Genomic DNA, 22,101 nt, shown 5'->3' with positions numbered 1-22,101 from the left:
ATTGTGTAACTGAATGTACAACATCCCTCTCTCCCTTTGTCCTTTCTGTCAGCGTAATATTTACTCTCACGGACAATTAATGAGTAAAAAAACGCAACATGCCACGACACCTGCAGTGACGCTTGTGGCCTCTCGGGGCATGAGTCACTTAGTACTGCTTTAATGTTCATAAATAATTGAGTGTCAGTAAACAATAATGAATGAGTGAGTAATTAAAATGCAATGTACTTTTACATTGGAGGTTGATTTCTTGACTGTCTCTCTTTAATTTGCTGTAGTTTGTGTCTTGACTCTTTTAGAGACTAATTTGGACACTGACTTGCTTTTAAACCAATATAAATGTGTCGACTGTCCATCACCCATGGGTTGGTTGAATGTTTTACTCAATATTGGTCTTTCTTTCCTAGAGGCCCAGTCCAGCGCCATGATGTTCGACTGCTTGTACCTGGAGCTGTCTGCCTCTTTAGAGCATGGCACCACCGAGTTGCTGGAGGCCGCTGTTCGGACGGCACGGGGGGACTGCGTAGGACCGGGCTGGACAGACGGTGATCCAGGGTCGGGGCGCAGGGAGAGCCTCACCAGTCGAGCCAAACGCTTCCTGGCGGGGCTGGTCCCGAGGTCGTACTGCAGAGAGCGGGACAGAGACCGGGGGCGCTACAGGGAGATGAGCCGCCACCGTGGCAGCAAGATCTTCAGACAGAAGTCACGCTCCTGCCACGATCTCAGCTCACTGTGACACAGACTTAATACAGTCATTACAACTGCATGTGCTGAAGGACAAAGCGCAAATGAAGCGAAAAAAGGCCAGCACTACATAGGAAATTTACCAATTTGGCATAGTATTAAGACCCCTCTATCAGGACACATGTGAGTGAGTGGGTACAGCATTAGCCTGAAAATATGTTGTAATGTTTTTGCTGTTCCAAGTGTATTAGGCAGGTGGTCATAATGTGATACCTGATGCAGATTTACTAAACTTGACAATGATTTGTATGTATCACCGAAATATGATACAGCAAACTGCACACTTAACCTCCGTCTTTATGTACCGTCTTTGATGTGTAGCCCACACAGAGAGGGAAACATTCAGTAAACATTTTGTATTAGCGAAATAGTTAAAAAATATGGATGATAAAACAGCCAGACCTTTGACCTCCTTTCCAGTGAGTGTAATTACTTTGATGAGAAAAGTAGGCCACGGTCTGGGTGAAACAATAAACAATTGAAGCTGATAGAGCGGCGTCTTCAAGTTGTTGTATCTGTAGTGACTTGATGAGAGAAGGAGAAATGAAATAGGGGTTGGGGGGGGGGGCACAGGCGACACACCTAAGTAGCACGCACTGATTACTTAGAACATAAATAACGTATACCTGTTGTAGATCTGTTTTATAGCATGCCAAGTAGAAGACATGACTTTGTAGTTTTTACAATTAATACTGGGCTTACTGCACCTCTGTGGCCAGTAGCTAATGCACAATCTAGCTAGTGTCTCTAGCAATGCCATGTTACAGGCAAAACCCTTTATAAACAATGATGCCCTCTTCTTTGTGCATTTTATAACCAAGCATTTCCCACCTTTACCAGTTTCATGTACCACCATAAACCTTTTTTTTTTTTTTCAAACCAATTGTGCAACAAGCCATACTTTTGCTGACTATAAGGAACCCTTTACTGGAGGACGAGGAGCATGTATAAGGTCAGCATGGCTATGAATACAATTCAACTGTTTTGACCAAACCCAGGACAATTCAAGACCTGTGTGAAGTTAGCCCCCCCATAGTGTCAGATTTGCTTCAAAATAGTGTCATTTGTTTGTGCTTCGTTTGTGCACGTTTGTGCACACAAAATTAGCGTTTGTGCGCACTTCGTTTTTGAGTTATTGATCATTGATTGATAATTGATCAGCCCCCCCATAGTGTCCGATTCACTCCAAATTAGTGTCATTGTTTAGCATTTCGTTTGTGCACGTTTGTGCACATAAAATTAGCGTTTGTGCGCACTTCGTTTTTGACCAGACCAAGACCCGAGTGTGTGTGTGTGTGTTCTACCTACAAAAATCACACCATTAGAATTACAAATTTGATCTATTTTATTATTTTTAAAAAGGCACTTGTGAAACACCTATATCTTTGGTGTGGGACCTACATGGAACTATCGTGGGAAAATGCTGTGAGTCAACAGTAACCATGGTTACCAAGTACTCAAATTGTTACATTGCCTTTTTTTCACACTGTCACGTTCAAATCTGTTTGTAAGGTGAACTGTGGCTAAAACAGAAGATATGCACAGTTTGTCAAAGTGTTTTATTTCTTGTACCACAAACATTTTGTGTACTTTGGAATTACATGAAATAATAATTAAAGGTGCAAGCTTCAATATTTCTGTGAACCAAAGAAAAAAGTGCCTCATCATGATGGAAGCAGGAAAAAACACAAAAAAACTGGTAAAAATTCTATTTCTCACCTCATTCTTTGCCTGAATGTAAAATATCAGTGACAAAGGCTGTGGACATTAGAAACAAAATGTATGGGTTCAGTTGGTCCAAGAGATGGAAAATAAAGACCTCAGGTGCAGGTTTCAGTTAGTTTTAAATCAGCGGTTCCCAAACTATGGGTCAAGGACCACAGAATGGGACCATTTGCCATTTATCATTTTAAAAAGTTGGGAAATAGATAAGATAATCCTTTATTGATCTCACAAAGGAGATCACGTGTAGACGTGTAGTAGTCCTAAATCCCAGTCTCACAGTGGCTTTGTGGTTAGTGATTCTCACACATGGGGCAGGGCCTGAAGTGAGGTCATTATGTTCTTCGTCGAATAGCCATGGGACGTGTGCTGTAGGGCCCAAGTGTGGATTTTTGCTTGGGGCCCCAGAAGGGCCAGCACCGGCTCTGCTCTCCATAAATTTGTTTAATGTTGGCACAAATGGCACATTTGTCAACAATGTGTTTTGGAAACACAAAATAAGATGGCAGGTGCCATTTGATGATAAAACAAAAAAGTAAAGTTTTTATCATGAAGCCAACCGTTTTTAAACCCTGATCAATTACCAATCAATGATCAATACCTCAAAAACGAAGTGCGCACAAACGCTAATTTTATGTGCACAAACGTGCACAAACGAAATGCTAAACAATGACACTAATTTGGAGTGAATCGGACACTATGGGGGGGCTGATCAATTACCAATCAATGATCAATAACTCGAAAACGAAGTGCGCACAAACGCTAATTTTGTGTGCACAAACGTGCACAAACGAAGCACAAACGAATGACACTATTTTGAAGCAAATCTGACACTATGGGGGGGCTAACTTCACACAGGTCAATTCAAGACTACTTGTTCTATTTAATTTCACCTCAATGTGTTTTGTTTTTGAGAGGCTGATTTTAAGCACTTGTTTATCCGTGGAGGCTGAATGAATCTTCAAGCGTGGCAGCATCTCCAAACATTTTTGGTCATTTGTCACTGTCGACTAAGCACTCTCGTACATCCGCCGAGAATAAATTACTTTTCTTTGAGATTCTGAATGAATGTGTCTCGTCTTGTTTTATGACCAGAACACTGGAATGAGCGGAAAAAGTGGTGGGAGTAGGCTCCAGCTGATACGTGCTCGCTGGAGGCTGAAGTGGCAGGTCGTCAGATGACTCAAGGCATGTCTCCCAAGACTCATGCTCCATTTAGGGCCATGCAGTAAAAAACATGCTGCATCGGCACTATTTGGCTGTAAGGAAATCTCTGGTCCAAAATAGAAACGGTGCGATATCAACTTTCCCCACTCTCACTTTTCTGACTGAAACAAGCACCAATGCACACATTAAAAAGTCATATAACACACAGTTACTTCCTCTTTAAATTCGAGAGAGGGTAGAGGCTTTCACTGTATGGACTTTTCATGCTGTCCCTGTGACTGGAGATTTTATCCCATCATCCCGAAACGCTTCTTAAGACAAGTTTCCCCAGCAGCACTGAAAGATAGGTCAAGAGCAGTGGCAATTTCCTCTACATGGACAACAAAGTATACCTTGAAATTGCTAGTCAAAATGTAGACAATTTATTTTATTTGGCCAAGGGAACTTTGTTTACAATATGCAAAAAATCTTCCAAGACACAATAGTGATTTGATCTGTTCCATCTAAAGACTGAACTAGTTTGGAAAATATTATATAGTAAAAGTTTATTTTCTTGTACAAAATCAGCTCTCGTTAGTGTGACTTACTTGTCAAAGAACAATACTGTACATAACGTGAAAAACTGTGTGGAGCCACCTTCACGTTCAGCCACTGGCGGAAGAGCCTGATGTAATATTATGTAATTGAAATAAACCACTATAGGCAGCTAGGTTTGAACATAAGCAATTACAACAAAGACAGTCCCTCTGGGGAAACGCAATTGGTTGCAGGGTAGAAGAACATGAAAGTGGCACGCACCGGCTTAGGCTATGTAGCTTTGAAAGATTGTAGTTGTCGGGTACTGCATCATTTCTGAAAAGACACGCTGTGTTGTAATATTTTCCATATTCAAGGTCAATTATAAGTGACACAATGGTTTACACAAACTAGGTTAAGAGCAAATGAAAATAGAACTACAGCAATGCCGGTGAGGTGACCAAATCTAAATCGGTGGGATATGTCAGTCCGGAAACGAAAGGGCTGATGGTGTTGAGAATACAGTGAGATTAGTATTAGAAAAATACTCATCTCTAATACTATTACCCTTATAGAAGCTGTCGTCTGAATTTGACCCATCCTACACGGCTGCCCAGGGACTTTGAGGCAGGTTCAAGGCCAGGACTTGAGAGCACCTAGAAAAAGGATTAGCCTATTGTGGATGCTTTGTGTTTGCTTTGTAGTTCTAAAGAAAAGCATTTACTGTTGGGCGCTGTCCACAATTTTCTTGAGCTCAACTCATTATAAGTAACCCTGGTCCTGTGTGTCTACAGTGAGTGGAGGGGGGACATGGGGACGCTCTGGAGGGAAGGGGGATTGGCAGAGAAAGAGAGGGCAGAGAGAGAGAGAGAGACGAGGATGGAGGATGCTTTGAGGAGTAGTGGTTGCTGGGAGACTGTTGTCAAGGAGACGAGGAGTCCTAAAGTCCTTTGGCATCTCCAACGTCCTATATTTACTATGTTGATTTTTACAGGAGATGCACTTCTTCTTGAAAAAAACATTGTATCAATGACATTATATAAATATGCTTCAGAAGTTGCAATAATACATGCCCAAACAGAGCCTGAACGAGAGCTGAAACAAAACAATTAAGAAAAAATTAAAGAAACTATGGGTCTGAGGTGGGACTACAGCCAATGGGATAGATACAGACAATCTTAGGCAGAAGATAGAGCCAGTCATGCACTGTATTTTACTAAGGGGGAAAGAAGTACATTTTCAACACAAGGATGTTGTTTAAAAGACATGTTTGAAACTCATGTCCCATACTGATGGGGGAAGGAAGTAGTATTTCTGTTCATTATTTTCATTTGAAATATTGAAAAAGAAACCTGACTCGATCATTTAGTGACTGAATCTCATTTTTATAAAACCTCATGAAAGTTACTGCACATTTTTAAGAGTCTATCTCCAGCAATTTCCCCAAGTCATGCAAATTTCCCAGGCAGGTTAGACAAGGCCAGCTATCTTTTAGAAGAACATTTTGAAAAAGGTTTCTCAAGTGTGTATCAGTGGAGTCTTGAGCCAGGGGAGGTCTCTGGGCTCACCAATCACCTACAGTGGCATGATATCGAGTGGGAGAGAAGTAAGTACTTGCATTCAATAGGGATCCGATGTGATTCGTTATCAGGCAGGCCAAGTCTTATTGTAGCCTGAAGGTCATTGTTCCTCTGTTTGGTCTCCAGAGTGCACACGGCTATTATAATCCAAAAGCAAACAACAAAGGAAGTGGGAACAGCCTGCCTGGAAAATGACACTCGCAATGCTGCATATGTAATTAGTAACAGTTTGGTAAACGCTCTGAGTGGTAACTGGGCAGAGGCAGCAGATAATGTCCTTGTACAAACCCACTCTGCTTTTATGTGTTTTGGGTTGGCAATAAAACGGAATATGCAACAAAATAACAGGCCGATAACTAAAAGCAAAGGAGAACAGCACATTTCTGAATCCGGGAAGGTCCCACCAGCATTGAGGGCCTCTTTATAGGAATAGCTTCAGAGACTGTAAGCCAACATTTGTTTGTGTGAAGGCAGTTTCATAATCACCTGTACAGGCAGTACTTGGGTATATTCTGTTGATGCTCGGGCTCCACTGCAATTCAGATTTCATTTATTTTTGACTAGACACAATTTGATTAAAGGGCAAACCAGAACAGCCCGGATATGTACAAGGAGAATCAAGCAAACTGCTTTGAGGTAAGTGCACTAAGCAATCTAGCTCTAAGGGTATTTTGCATAGAAACAAAATCAATGAGCAAATCATTGAAAAGCTAAACAAAAATGTAGATAGCTGGACTAACCATCTCTGCCTTTGTATAAGCCTGACTGGTCTTGGAGCTTGAAGTCACTCAAGTGAAGCCGGATAGAGAGATCTGAGGCGGGTGATCGTGGCATCTCCAATTTGAAATGTTTGGAAATGAAACAAAATCCATTAACCTGGACAACATTTCCACCCACAATAAGATGTTCAGAAAGGAACCATTTCTGACAAGACTGTAACTCATCTTAAAAGGCCCTAACAAACAATGCAAGAGGAAACCACTAATTTAAAATGTTAGTTGTGATCTGAACTCTTTCCAAACTTTCCCAAAACAATTTTTGCAACCTCATTCTTCACAGGGACGAGGTTGTAGGCACAATTTACTTTTCAGGTATAGTGCCTTTAAAATGATCAGGCATTTTTCTAATTGCATATTGCCTATCCAATTCTCCACTTTCCAAAGTAAACCTGTTTCATAGCATTCATCGCTGGATGCCCATTCCAGGCCTATTCATGAGATCATTAAACCATAAAAGTAACTTGTGTGCCACTCACTTGAAGTATAGCAATTGCACGAAGATTTGCAATTGTATTAAAATAGTTGATTCAGTGCTGTCCTTACTGGCTTAATCACCCTTCATTTGTCTGGGCTTGGGACTAGCACAGAGTATATCCAACACTACACTGCACTGGTGATGATGATGGGGTCATTTGGGGTGACAGTGGCGCAGGTGGTACAGCGGGTTGTCTCATGATTGGAAGGTAAGAGGTTTGAATCCCAGCCCTTGCAGGTGTACACTGATGTTGTGTCTTGCCCAAAGTACAAAAATGATTTAAAAGTGTGCGCTAATTTCCTCTGGGCAAGGCTTTTTGTTGCCGGTACCACACTGACAGCCGCCTGGCCCTGTGTCTGCTTCACTGAGAGGCGGCTGCTGAGATAAAGCCTGTCCTCTTCTAATCGATTCATGATCAATGCTCTCCGCTGTGACTAAGCTGATGCGCCTCCAGCCGGTCTGCTACAAAAGGTATGCCCGGAAAACACGCCAAATGTTTCCCTACAGCTTTCATTTGTTTCTCTTCACTCAAATCCCCACTGGGAATGCGCTTCATTTGAAACAAACAGTTCAGGACATATTTTAGTGCAAAGGATTTAACAGTTTGATCAGTACAAATAGGCTTTTTATTTGTACACATCAGGAGATAAAATCTTCAAATAATCGAGAATGATGAAAGAACATATCAGATAAACTATTGTTGTACACAAAACATTCAGTATGCATTCACTTTAGCTTATGCCATAACATACTGAATTGTGGTTATTACAAATGTTATTACCTCATAATAAAGGCATAGGCAATTCCATTTATGAGCTTTAAAGTGATAGTCTTGAATTGCAAAGTGAGGAGACAATTAAGCTCCTCCCCCTCCCATCCTGATTGGACCCGAGAAGCAGGTTCACAGGCAAGCTCGTCTCATTGGTCAGAGTGATAGCCCGGGGATTTTGAAGATTTAATACTGCTTGCGTTACGTGAAATGTCAGGCTCAGGCAGTCAATTATATGCAATCTAATAAATAGGTAAAATAATGCAGGTTGTGCCCAGATAGTGTTTCTCACGCAGAATAGGTGGACCCCGAGAGGTACACAGCCACATAGAACGGGGGAGGAGGAATTAATTCAGAAATACTATCGCAATGATTTGGTGCTTTTTTTCTTGATAATTTGAATATAAAAGTTAAAATAAAGGGAAATATAAAAAAAATTATAATTGATACTTTGATATTAATCAGATGATGCAGTGCCTGAAAAAAAGAGAAAAGAAATCATCCGCATGCGAGATTGGGGTCATTTGGATAAAGCTTAGGGGTCATGCAAAAAAAAAAGTGAACCACTATCTTAAATTATTGCCATGTGTATGAAGGCCATGGTTTATTGGACTGCACATTATAAAAGATTAAGATTGTACATATTATAAACTGTACATTAAGCACTCAAACCTAACACTTGCACAGCCAGTTATTCAAGTAAATCGCTGAACAATTTTCTTTTCTTGGACTCTCCGGTCTGTATTTCCAGCCAGTGAGATCTTCGGTGGATGAAGTGAGAGAGGGCAAACTTAGCCCAGACATGCCGCGCAAACTGATCCGACCTTAGCTGGCTCTCACTTGGGGCTGCGGATTAAGGAAAAAAAGCACTTAAACGAAAACGAACAACATAGTCTTGAACACTGAGCATAAAACACATTTCTTACCTAGTTCTTGCGCAATGATTTGCCTGTGTGTGACAGACGCGCTGCTCCATATGGCCTCCAAAGTCCGACTGCCCGACCGGGAACAAGCCATGTGCACATACTGACCCTAGAAGTGCAATAACAAAAAAAAATATTAAAATGTAATTTGTTCGGGAACAGCCAAAGGCAAAGTAAGAAAAAAACATAATACAAACAGCAAAGGAAAAAAAAAAGGTCTCAAGGACAATTGCACTCAAGGTGCGTGGTTTCCAAATGTCTGCAATCTTCAAAAGCAAAGCAAAAGGTTAGGTTACCAAAAATAAAAAGGTAAGAGTGGCTGTAATATTTTCGACTACATTAAAAAGAAAATTTGGCCATGGACGTCAAATATTAAAACTTTATTCATCACCTGCCTTTCAGTTTTAGAGAACGCTTTGAATACATGTCTAGTCCTTTGCTGGCAACAGTTGGATGAGTCAAGCAGCATGGCACTTAGCAAAATGAAGCTGCCAAAATACTGAAGTTATGACGCTCAATAACTTAGTCACAAAGTATAGACAAAGTTTCAAGTCATTAAAATGTGATGGGTCAAACATAGGATGCAGTGTGAAATTAAGAAATTGGGCTTGTCGTGTGCTAAAGGATATTACGGTTATATTGTTACCTCAAGCCTCTTAAGGATCTTGCCCCGGCCTTTGTCACTGGAGGTGGTGATGAGCGCCTGAAGGACGTGGCTGCCCACAGAGTCAGCAGCCAGGGTCAAGAGATCAGCTGGGCTCAGAGCGCGCAGGCTGCTCAGGAGGAGGGAGCGCTCTTTGAATTTAGACAGAGCCTGGACCAGTCGAGAACCGTGATAACACATGGACTTTAGTGGGGCCTAGAACACAAGAGATAACACGGAGTTGAATGTATGATGTTGATGTCTCACCCATGAAATAAACTTAAAAGACATCATAACATCATAGGAACAGCTCATGTTAGATTCTTTGTAGGGATGCAGGTTTTCTTACTTTTCTTTAACTGCCCTTAACGGTCATAAAGTGACCATAGGTGATTACACATACAGTGCCTCTCGAAAGTATTCATACACCTTGAACTTTTGCACATTTTGTCATGTTTACAACCCTAAACATAAAGATTTTATTTTGATTTTTTTACTGAAGATTCACACACAAGTAACAGACAACTGTGAAGTGAAAGCGAAATGATACGTGATTCTGTTATTTTTCAAAAAATAGAAAAGTGAAAAGTGGGGCTTGCATAAGTATTCATACAGCATGAATGAATAATTTGTGGAACCCCCTTTTGCTGTAATAACAGCACAAGTCTTTTGGGGTTTGACTCTACAAGATTTGCACATGTAGAGACTGACATTTTAGCCCATTCATCTTTAAAAAACAACTCAAGCTCTGTCACATTAGAAGGAGAGCATGTGTGAACAGCAGTTTTCAGATTATTCCACAGATTTTCAATAGGATTTTGGTCAGGACTTTGACTGGGCCATTCTAACACATAAATATGTTTTTATTGAACCATTCCATTGTAGATTTATCTTTGTGTTTAGGGTCACAAAGGGTCACAAAGATGCTGGAAGGTGAATCTCTGCCCCAGCCTCAGTTCTCTTGCTGACTCCAGCAGGTTTTCCTCCAAAATGTCTCGGTATTTGGCTCCATCCATCTTCACAACTATTCTTACAATCTCCCCAGTCCCCGCTGAGGAAAAGCAGCCCCACAGCATGATGCTCCCCCCCGTATATTTGACACTGGGGATGGTGCACTCAGGACGATGAGCAGTGTCAGGTTTGCTCCATACAGAACGTTTTGCATTTGGGCCAAAAAGTTCAATTATTGTCTCATCTGACCAAAGCTCCTTCTTCCACATGGAGCTGTGTCCTCCATATGACTTCTAGCAAACTTCAAACGGGATTTATTATGGCCTTTCAATAATGGCTTTCTTCTTCCACTCGTCCATGAAGGCCAGATTTGTGTAGAGTACGACTTATAGTTGTCCCATGTCCAGATTCCCCCAGCTCAGCGGCAGGACTTCACAGCTCCTCCAGAGTTATCTTGGGGCACTTGGGTGCATTTCTTACCAGTGTCCTCCTTGTTCAGTTTGTTAGTTTACGTGAACAGCCATGTCTTGGTAAGTTGGCAGTGGTGCTTTACTCTTTCCATTTCTGAATGATGGATTGAACAGTGCTCCAGGAGATGTTTAAATCTTGGGAAATCTTTGTGTAACTTAACGCTGCTTTAAACTTCTCCACAGCTTTATCTCTGACCTCTCTGGTGTTCCTTGGCCTTCATGATGATGTTTAGTGATCAATACACTCCAACCACAGCTCTGAGGGCCTAAAAGAACAGCTGAAATTATACTGAGAGTAGATTACACACAGGTGGCCTCTATTTAATAGTTAGGCCAAGGTGTGAACATTCTGGAGTCATTAGGAATGTTATAAAGGCAATTTAATGCACTCAGAAAATGCTGTATGAATACTTATGCAAGCCCCACTTTTCACTTTTCTATTTTTTGAAAAATAACGGAATCATGGATCAATTTGCTTTCACTTCACAGTTGTCTGTTACTTGTGTGTGAACGTTCAGTAAAAAAATCAAAATAAAATCTTTATGTTTAGGGTTATAAACATGACAAAATGTGCAAAAGTTCAAGGTGTATGAATACTTACGAGAGGCACTGTATATGACCACACATATATCACTGTGATTACAATTTCTCATGTAATTTCTTTGTTAGCTTTATGTTTTTGTGCATAAGCTCACGCTTCATGTGTTTTAAGGGCAGACCTACTAAATACAGCCTCACTTGCTTGATATAAACTGAACAGGACCTGACAGAGACTCGAGGATCTATGATCTCCATTTCCTTAGCAGCTTTCTCAAGCATCTCTCATTTTGTTTACGTGTGGGACATGTATTATGCCGCCTCATCCACACTTGTATCCCTCTGCTGCCATCATTGCACCTGTCGTATTTTAGTTTCCACTCGACGTCATTTCAGGCCTACTTCTTTTATTAAAAATGCCATGAAGATTAATCGAGCGCTATGTAAAAATCAATCTGCCTGTACGCGCGGGCAGTGGACGGACAGGTGAGTGTGCACTGATGTGAGAATCTCGCAGTCAACCAGACAAAAGGGCTCTTTAACTGGTTACGCAATTAGCACCCACTTAATCAGTTAACCATGAACATCCTTAATTCCTTGGAGATAAACTTGCAAAGGACAGGTTTGAGAGTCCACCCATCTCTCTGCAACTCAGCGAAATTGACACTGAAGGTATAACTCAAGTGATACTGACGCTAGAGGGAGATCAAAGAGAAGATGCAAGAATGTGATGAAGAGAACCTAAAGTTCATTGATGTGAAAAAGGAAGAAAGGTAGAATATTAGGATAGAAGGAGGAGGATTGTTTCTGAAGAACCTCTTTGATATCAGGCCAAATGGATAGAAAATCAAAATCAAAATGGAAATGTACTGCCTTAAAATATTTTTAGAGTAACTAAACATTAGAGTCAGACCCTGACTCTGCCTACAGCAACAACCACAACTGAGATTGATCTGCTAGAGTGGAAAGTGACTGAGGGCAGGGGATGGGGCGTGGTCTGAACCGGTGAGTGACAGCGGGGATGACAACTGGACCAATTTGATTGAAAGCTTCACAATGGTGATAAAGAGGTGGAGCATTTTTCCACCACCTTCACTTAACACCGATGGAGGTGCGGTTACATCTGGGTGGTTCGGCTGGTGATCTAAATTGCCTCGACTGTCTCTCTAAAAAATTTAAATGTCGCGTCATGACACAGCTGAGAGCAGCACATACTGATTATAGATTACAAACTGTACTTTAGACTTTATAGTGTTTTCTTGCACAACTCAAAATGCTGGAAAAATCATATATCTTCCAACAATTAATAAGACAATGTGCAGTAAAAAGTCAGATGTTGGTGAACATTTAGTTAAGGCTATTTCACATGCTGTTGAATTGAAAGCCACTTGTTCTTCCATAAGAAAAATGCAGCAGTACCTGTGTGTCAATGCCGCCCTCTGCTGTGTCTGAGTGGTAATACACCTCGTAAGTGAGCAGGGACAGGAACAGCGGGAGGCAGCTGGTGTGACGGGAGCCTGGCTCTGCACAGTGGAACGCCTGCGGATGACAAGTGGCAGCTTTAAGCACAGAGGACATAATCAGTTGTTGTAGTGAAAAGGAACAAGTTAATAAAGCGCTAGGAGAATTACACCGAGGAGACAGCGCATCAGCTCGTCCTGCCTCTCTCCGCTCTCTGCACAGCTCTCAGCCATCTGAACAATCACACCCATGTGCCCAGCGGCCAGGATCGCTTCTACTCCCTCCACCAGCTCATCAAACAACTTCGGGAACTAGGGGAAAGAGATCACATCTTTAATTAGTATTACCAATATCAAGAACTGTGGCTTCCTTGGTGTCATTGGAAAGTAATGTATAAATAACTATTGATTGAAAATTAGGACATTACTATTACGGCTATAGCAGCATGTTGCTACATATACTATAATCACTGTTGATCACTGTTAGTATGGAAAATAGTTTAAAATGCTTGACAATAATTCAGAAAAGTATCCATGTAAACATATTGGCTACTCCTTGCATCAGTAAAACTATTCTCAGAAATTATATTTAAAAAAATATTACAATCTACCAGTAACACTCTTTGTGCGGTCATGACTCATGTCACACTTAGACGCACCATTTTGTATTTTGCTATTGAGGCTGTTAGTCGCTGAATGGTGAAGTTGGCGATAGGATGAAGAGCGAGATCAACAAGCTGTCCTCTGAAGTGATTTTTATAGATGTCTCGCAGCAATGCTTTGTGGGATAGCAGTATAACTTTTTCAATGAGGTGACTGGAGGCTTGGTCTTTAAGGAAGACCAGAAGTGGACTAAAAGCAAAGAAAAACACACATTTAACAGATTGCCAGGGCATTTCACTCTCATCTAAAAAAAGAGGCTGGGCCGACCTGACTCCTGGTGCTGCGCTGCGACTTGTTAGGTATTCCAGAATGTGGTTCAGGAGTTTTTTACAAAGTTTGGGCCGCTTTCGGTGACATACTGTCAACATGGTCTGAAATACAGCACTGGCAATAGAGTCGGTCACACTGACTGGAAAAAGGGGAAAACATTTATGCTATTAGAATAAGAACAAATATGTACATAAATAATCACAATATTGTTTGGCGAATGTCAAACTCACGGTTTACACAGGTCATGAGATTTTCTGTGAGCTCCTTAAACTCATACCAAAATGAAGTAGGTATGTCGAAATCTACTAACTGTGGAGGGACATGACGCGCTTTAGCTGCTGGAAAAAAACAAAGCATCTTAGCATCTTCTTATTTGTTTTGCTTTTTTCTTTGAAGCAATTCTCCACACATTTAGGCTTTGGTTTCATGGCAGCTTTAGTGGAAGTTTGCAAAGACATAAAAATGACAGTTGTGGTTATACTCGAGAACATGGGAGAATACCAATCTTTTCCATGCTTTATAAATAAAGAAGGAACATACACTAAGGCATTATTTGTGTGTACCTGGTTGAGTATCAGTTCGTGGGGGTCCAATGCAGCCGGCCATCACATGGAGCAGTGTGCGGACGACATGCGAGCCGTGAACATGTTTGATAAACTCTGCACTGTTTTCTCTGACCACACGACTGAGACAAAGCACTTGTGTCGCAAGAGGCCCATCCTCCTCTGCTTCAGTTTGTGGAGATTCTGGAAAAATTGAAAAGACTGAAAATTACCATTAGACACCTGTAACCCTCTAGTTTTACATCGATACCTCACTGTATTGTTTGTTAGAAGATGGTCTTAAATAGTTGACAACTCAAAAACCCAGACTTTGAAATACCTATTCTGTAAAACTACTACTGTGAATATCATGTTCAAATGTCACAAAGTTAGGCTACAGATGAAACTAATATACTTGCATGCACTTTTAAGACTTTTAAGAATGAGATGATTGTGTGCTTTGTACCTGACCACCTAGACATCTGCCGGATTGCGCTTTCTACGACATGGCTTCCACAGTAGCTGCAAGCAACAGTCTTAACGTCTGATCCTGTTTCTCCAGTCAATTCTTTCAGCACCTCAGCCACCTGATCCAGAGAAGAGAGAGGGAGCAGATGCTGCAGTGTGATGCTCGCAGTTCGGTCCAAGGCCACGAGAGCAGCTTTTCCTTTGACTTCAGAAAGAACATTCTCTACAAACATCTCTGTGGAAAACATAAAATAATACTGTGATTATCTCTTGCTTGAAGGTTCTACCTTTAATTAGAGTAGAGACAACAGCATTTCATAAGATCAGCAAATGCGTCAATGAAGGCCACGCAGCAAAGTGTATGAACTACAATACATATTACATATAAATAAATAAATAAATAAAAATAGTAAGTACATCGGGCCGTAGACAATTTAATGTGTATGTAAAACTTATCTCCCGTCTTAATATTTCAGAGCCGTGTACTTTGCTCTTGCAAAGTTTCATTATGCAAACATTGAATCTTATACTTTAATGATGATGCATTCTTACCTTTCATTTCATCGTCCTCAAAGGCTTCCTTCACTCGGTCATCCACTCTGCGAAAGTAGCCCACACTGGTTGGGTCCAGGCGGTTCTTGCCCCCTTCTCCTCTCCCTTTATTTTCTCCATCCTCTTCCTTCCTCTTCTTCTGCCCACCATCTGCATTTTCACCTGTGTGCTTTCGCTTTTTGTCGTCTTTCTTCCATGCTTTTTTTTCCTTTTCCATTTCGACCATAACGGCACAACACGTGTGCACTATTAAACTATTTTTAAAAGAAAAAAACAGAAGGTAAACCAAGAGCAAACCCATAATGAAAACATTGGTAGTAACAAACATTTAAAACATTATAGTGTTAGTAGTGCTGGTTTAGTGTACAACATCACTAATGGTTTCCAACTTGTTTATATAAAGGATAGTCCTGTTGGGATGAACCAGCTCTTTTTCAGGGTCAGTCCAATTGAAAATGGTATATATGTAATCCATGGCCAGAAAAGCCAGAATTTCAAATTTTAAACTAATCGGACCAACGGTTTTCGAAATATTGCATTCTAAATTGTTCACTTTTTCGCGAAAAAGGCTGTGGTCGCCTACTTTCAAATTGCTGTAACTCAGCAACCACTGGTCCGATTTTCAAAAAACAGGTATGTCTGTAAAGGGGAGACCACGAGGAATCTAAATGTGACATTTGTTCGTGTATTTTGGTATTTTTTAGGTGGATTACCTTTGTACTTATATTTTGACCCAAAAAGTCAATGAAAATTTCACAGCTGTCTCAGCCTCCTGTTCACTTTTTCTGATTTCTACTCCTTTTCAACAGGCCAGTTCAAACAGTGGTTAGACATTATGGGCAGGTCATTATGAGAAACACTGTAGTTTCAAGTGGAAGAAGATTTCAAGATCTTATCATACAAGTAGAAGGTTTTAGCAGGTCCATTAGGACACTTAAACTTTATGTTGTTGAGACGTCCTCCACCAAACCAATCCATGGAGCGTCATCGTAGGTCTAGTAACTAGAGGTATATCAGCATGCCTTCATGTTCATTACTCAGTTGTTCCTGAACTGCTACCAAATCTGGGGGGGCTCACCTGTTCACCGAGTTGTCGACATGCATCTCTGTCATTGAAACAGGGATGAAACAATGGAACTGCCATTCAGTTTCAGTTTCAGTTTAGTTTATTATGAATATACGGTAAAAACATTTACACATTCATTCATGGAATAATGCATATTCATAAATAGCGATGTTCCTTTAATGGTCGTAGCCAGGTTGAATCTAGGCTTGAGTTCAGCTTCACAACTAACCACCTCCTCCACTGGCACATGGAAGAGATTGATATTCTTTACACAGTCATCAAACATGGCAAGAGATGTAAGAATGGCTGTTTTCACAATGAGATCTTTAAATCTGGTCTTGCACTACATAAGAAAAATTCTCAGCGAAGTCCCTTTGCAAAATTATTTCCTCCATAGGTTTCAAGTTGGTGTTCAAATTGTTTATGTAGGCACTTTGAGACTTTGCAGTGAAGCTGAGTCTTGTATTCTCAATTTTCAATGAAATCATCTTTTGGCTCCACAATGCATGATGGGTGAATGCAGGGAGTTCAGCTTCCCGATGGCCCTGTGTATGAAACTGTTCCTCAAGGAACAGAAAGGAGTAGAAATCAGAAAAAGTGAACAGGAGGCTGAGACAGCTGTGAAATTTTCATTGACTATTTGATTGTGATTGACATTATATCTTGGAATAAATCAATCTGAGGCACTGTGTATATAAATTAATGGAATTGTACAGAACGGACTGTGAATGGATGTCTGGAGGAGTGGGTATGTCAACTTCTACCTGGTATTGCATGAAAATGAAAAAGAAAGCCCCACCAGTTTTTTTTTATATGTTGTAGTTGACACATAGAGCTACATTTTTCCCATGGCGTCGGAGAGTTTGGGCGTGTCCCACAGGGTCAATTTCAAGGTCAAAATATTGGTACAAAGGAAATCCACCTAAAAAATACCAAAATACATGAACACATGTCACAGTTAGATTCCTCGTGGTCTCCCCTTTACAGACATACCTGTTTTTTGAAAATCGGACCAGTGGTTGCTGAGTTACAGCAATCTGAAAGTAGGCGGCCAGGCCCTTTTTCGCGAAAAAGTGAAAAATTTAGAATGCAATATCTCGAAAACCATGGGTCTGATTAGTTTAAAATTTGAAATTCTGGCTTTTCTGGCCATGGATTACATATATACCAAATTTCACAAAAATTGGAGAGGGTGGGGTTAAACTCATCGGGTGAACTGAGATGGACTGAACCTTCAATAGAATAACACACACTTACAGTCACATACATTAACTATCATATAGTCTCATGTCTGTATCTGTCCATCTCTGTCCCCACCCCGTATTGCCCTCACTGCTCAATAATCAATATTTATTCATAATATTAACAATACGAAAAGGTTACATCCAACACATCATTTGGACATAAAAGAGAGTTAGCAACGTTGCAATTGACGTGTAAGATAATAAACCAAAGATGTTTTGAATAAATGTAAAGATGTGATTCATCTTAAATCTGTTGGTCAATTATCACAATCAAATGGAGCTTTGTACAGCAAAAGCTTTCTTTCCTGCCTCCCTTTTCACAAGAGGAACTCGCTAGTAAGATTTCAATTTCTCAGTGCTGATGATCTAGAAGTTGTTGCAAATTGTTATAAGATCGCATTCAGGGAACGAAATGTGATTTTTTTTTTTTTTCAAAGACCTAAATGGGACAGTCTCGAGCATAGACTGTTTCAAGTCATGTGTGTGTGCGTGGTTGTTAGTGAGTAAAAGGTTGTTCAATCAATTCACAAGAACGATTAATATAGTTGACTACCACCCCTAAGAATATACTTAAGTACGCTGAAACTCCCTAAAACAACATTATCAAAGAAAATGGACCAAATATTTTCTGTTTACTCACATGTGAGCCCCAAAACCGTAAGCACTGTCGCACCTTTATGACGTCAAACTATGACAACCCTGCCCTCTGTCGGCCAAGATTGTTAAATTTGCAGAACAATGAACAACGCCAGTTATTATCATTACCATGCGCAGTGGTTACTTCATTATTATTTTTTAATTCTTTTGCAGAATCAATTACACATAGTTTATTCTTCACTTACTCTCTTATCGAAATCGTTAAATGCAACTAGCGGGCCCAGTGCCCACAGGGCGACTGGTGCCTCTGTATCAAATCAATCAACATTCACAGTGCGATTGATAGTTGTTTTCACATGGCTTATCATCTAATTAACGAGCGATAGACTTCGGGTTCAATCAATGTTATCCACACAACTTTTTATTTATTTTGTAAATAACATTTTCGTCTTAAGATTTTTTATTTTACAGATGCTTTGCAGGTACAATCTTTTCAACAGCTTTGGCTTGTGCGATTAACCTGTTCACCACTAGAGGGCACTAAACCATCTCTGTAAATTGCCATTGTGATTTCCTGCCTAGCATTGCATAATTTTAGGGCCAAGTTTAACATTACAATGATTTCATGCTTACTTTGCTGTTGTTGAGTAACATTGCATCAAGACTGTTATTGAGCCCTACCTTTTGTGACGCAAGGACTGTACTGCATTAACTTGCAGATACATATAAAACTACAACTGAGGAATGTTATTTCTCTTTTCAAGTATGTTGAATATCTTCAGTACTTTCCAGGACACGAGGTGGTCATTATTAAGCAATGCCTATTACAGCAGGCTATTTTAGAATAAATAGTTTTTAACCCGGCGGATTTTGGATGTGAGAGTGAGAGCAGTTGATAAATTACACTCAGCAGTAGCTCCTTCTTGGCTTTGTGTGTTTGTGTTCGTCTCCAGAGCAACTGCACATCATGACTCGACCTCTCACTGCAAGCTTCCACAAATGAGCTCCTCTATTGATGAGGACAGAGATGTACTCAGACACATTTCATCACACACTGATGTCACGACTGGACTATCAATCACATTGATTTCATGAACAAATATTCCATTTCCATCACCACTGGGTAGAACAATTCATGATTAGTTCTGATTCTGGGTAAAGAAAGAAAAGGTTACAAGGTTGCATTCCTGTATTCTTGCTTTGTCTGCTCTAAATATTTTCTTAGTATTATAGATCTGGTCTCTCTCTGCAATAGATCAATAAACTTAGTTGTTATTTAACTCTGCCATGGACATTGTAAATTACTTCTTTGATCAAAGCTCAACTTTTGATGTTTGCTTTTAAGCAATGTGATCAACTACCACTGATAAAGGCATACAAGTATTTTAGTCAAATAGTTAAGGGTCATTTTTCATGCACATCGAATAGTCAAATGGATAATTTTATTATGTTTTTGAGATATTAGAATCAAATTGAACCAGATTCAGGTAAAAAATAGAATGAGGGTCTGTGTATGTTTGTGATCAACTTGTCAACCACTTTTCAATGATTATTTTACAGTAAAAGTCAACCAGTCACAATTAATCTTATTATTTCAGCCCTCCTAAACCATTATTTGTTTTTGTGATTTCTTACAGGACCCTGTATGTAATCCAGAGGCAATTTCGGCACCTTCAGTGTGTCCTCGACAGCAAACTTTTCCCTGGTCCACTGAGAACTGTTTGGATTCCCACGCACAGAGTGAGATCCCGGACACAATCCCATCTGTTATGCTCATACTTTGTTGAACCCGAGTCACCTTTACATTTCCTCTCGCGTCCGAAGCTCCCCACAAGCTGCAAATGTGGTCTGTGCCATTTATCACAATAGTGTCAGGCCGGCGAGATCAACGATAAATGGTCAGTGCTTTCAGAATACAAATACTGCTGTCAGCCAAGAATTTAACACGTGTCTAACAACCAATTGAAAATATGTCCTTCAATTTATGGAAAACTATTTAGTTTTCATTAAGTTTGCAAGTTCAAGAATGCTCTCAAACCAAGATTGTATAGCGAATAGCAAAGGCTACCATTATTTGAGCTTATGGTTTCTTCTTCTTCTACCTAATGTGTATAAACTATTATGCATAAAACCTATTCTAAACCTAGTTTTTTAAATGCATGTTATTCTAATATTGCTTTAGTAGTTCACATTTCAGTCTTCTGCTCTACGGAGGTGCTAAAAATGTGCATAGTGATCAGAATGGGATCACTATGGGAACATGCCAAGTAGATATTCAGACTTTTTAAAGTATATATTTTTCTTATTTCGGACATGCTTACCTCAAAATGAAAGTAAGGATGTTGTGCCAGGTATATTTTTATGCTATAACTAATTTTGTGTACTTAAAGTGTCTGCAATTACACACAAGTCTTAGCCACATCCGTTCACTTCTGTGTCTATTCTCACTTATAGTCTAGTAGTCTAGTGTTTCTCAACTGGTGGGTCGGGACCCAAAAATGAGCTTTTCCCAGAAAACATTAGTTTCAATATTTATCTTCTAAAAAGTATAGAAACACTACCTGAATCGTTAAAATGACTAATGATGTTATTTTTGACTGTTTAATCATAATTTGAGATTACTAGGCTTATATATATTGTAAGGGAAATATAGTGTTTTACATTAAGTATAACAAATTAATTCCATAGCAGCTCATTATTTTAATGGTGGGACACCATACCAGTTGAGAACCACTAGTGCTCGTTCTTGTGAAAGCGTGAAACTACATGTAACGTAAAGAACACATGATTTTATGAGGTTAATGAATGTTCACCACATGTTAATCTCTCTGCGTCTTGGAGCCTGAATAAATTAGGATTGTAGTTGAGAGGTCATTGTCGTAAATTTAGCCTTAGAGAAAAGCCAAAAGGATTATTATTATTCTAATTATTCTTCTTATAATTATTTTTGTTCTCCTCATTATTCTTAATACTTTAGTCTATGATAATAAGCTTATCAATGTTGCAAAACTGTTACTCCCTTTTACACACAGCACTGTTCAAGATTAGTGAGTGACGTCATGCTGTTTTATTTTTTCCCCTCTGTGTGGGTTATGACACAACTGATGGAAAATGGTTGATTATGAAACAATTACAGAACTTAAGAGTCATTCAATTACAATAGGTGCATCAATTTACAAAAAAACATTGGGTATGGTATACTTTATTGTCCACCTGGTGGGACTATGTCTCCGCTGGTAGGACTATGTCTCCGAGCTGGCCTGGTGTCGCCTCGGGATCTCCCCAGAACAGCTGGAGGAGGTGTGTGTGGATCGGGAAGTCTGGGCGTCTCTGCTGAGACTGCTGCCCAATGTTTTGTATGTTCAAAACATAATAAAAACAACGAGAGGAAAACAATAACAAAGAAATTACAATAATAAAATAGTGAAATGCTCCTGCACATTCTTATTCACAAACCGTATGGAGGACGGAATAAATACATTTTCAAATCTGTTGCATTTGCACTTTGGCAACCTGAATCTGGCCTGAAGGAAGCATCTCATACTCTGCGTTTAGATCGTGGGCGGATCATTTACAATTTTCTGAGACTCTCTGACCAGAGACTTCTCATAGAGGGAGGACGGGGCATCGGCCTGATGGTTTTATTTGGTCACACCTACTAACCTCTTGACCCAAGAAGACAGTACCTTACATTACTTACTCGCACATCTTTGGGGGACGAACAAACAAACATAAGCATATTGAGCACTATTTACCAGCAGCATGCAAATTCAATACAAGAGAGAGAAAACAAATCACTTCCAATTGTCTGTTGAAATGACAAGACTTCTTCTATTTCAGGGATTAATGCTAAACTGAGCCACAAATGTTTATTTTTAAGTGAATAAATTAAGAACATCAAAGTCCTATTAATCTGAGCCATACATAAACTTTCTCAGCGGCTTGACTTTGAACAAACACATT

At 40.0% G+C, this 22,101-nt stretch overlaps 2 protein-coding genes and 1 long non-coding RNA gene across 4 annotated transcripts in view; 1 reads left to right on the top strand and 2 right to left on the bottom strand.

Moving 5' to 3' along the window:
- rem2 (RAS (RAD and GEM)-like GTP binding 2) overlaps positions 1-1,745 on the top strand; it is a 29,632-nt gene extending 27,887 nt beyond the window's left edge. Inside the window, exon 5 of the mRNA XM_079568938.1 lies at positions 408-1,745. Coding sequence (XP_079425064.1) covers positions 408-736 — 329 coding nt within the window. The 3' untranslated portion in view covers positions 737-1,745. The remainder of the gene's footprint in view (positions 1-407) is intronic.
- Positions 1,286-4,083, bottom strand: LOC306972349. Its single transcript, XR_013793494.1, has 2 exons — positions 3,338-4,083; positions 1,286-1,755 (listed from the first exon to the last, which is right to left on the bottom strand). It is a non-coding gene; the product is annotated as an uncharacterized lncRNA (long non-coding RNA).
- A 4,225-nt stretch (positions 4,084-8,308) lies between these two features.
- nop9 (NOP9 nucleolar protein) lies at positions 8,309-18,223 on the bottom strand. Of its 2 annotated transcripts, none has more exons than XM_079568972.1 (12): positions 18,182-18,223; positions 15,232-15,485; positions 14,678-14,914; positions 14,233-14,415; positions 13,900-14,007; positions 13,667-13,808; positions 13,396-13,588; positions 12,908-13,048; positions 12,696-12,815; positions 9,322-9,534; positions 8,679-8,784; positions 8,309-8,598 (listed from the first exon to the last, which is right to left on the bottom strand). In XM_079568972.1, exons 2-12 carry the CDS (start codon positions 15,455-15,457, stop codon positions 8,444-8,446), a joined length of 1,824 nt encoding a protein of 607 aa, XP_079425098.1. In that variant the 5' UTR covers positions 15,458-15,485; positions 18,182-18,223; the 3' UTR covers positions 8,309-8,443. The 2 variants fall into 2 exon arrangements, with proteins under 2 accessions (XP_079425098.1, XP_079425099.1); XM_079568973.1 differs by having other exon boundaries at positions 13,900-14,004.
- Positions 18,224-22,101: the final 3,878 nt, after the last annotated feature.

The sequence above is a fragment of the Gobius niger genome (assembly GCF_951799975.1).
Source record: "Gobius niger genome assembly, chromosome: 13".
Taxonomy (NCBI): domain Eukaryota; kingdom Metazoa; phylum Chordata; class Actinopteri; order Gobiiformes; family Gobiidae; genus Gobius; species Gobius niger.
This window is presented reverse-complemented; position numbering and strand designations above follow the sequence as displayed.

What these genes read in the sequence shown, in the direction of transcription:
- nop9 (XM_079568972.1), bottom strand. Translation starts at nt 15,457, where the DNA reads ATGGTCGAAATGGAAAAGGAAAAAAAAGCATGGAAGAAAGACGACAAA. An exon ending in ACGAACTGATACTCAACCAG is followed by an intron (nt 14,008 to 14,232) that starts GTACACACAAAT and finishes GTTTTTTTCCAG; the next exon opens with CAGCTAAAGCGCGTCATGTC. An exon ending in AGGGCGGCATTGACACACAG is followed by an intron (nt 9,535 to 12,695) that starts GTACTGCTGCAT and finishes CTTGTGTTCTAG; the next exon opens with GCCCCACTAAAGTCCATGTG.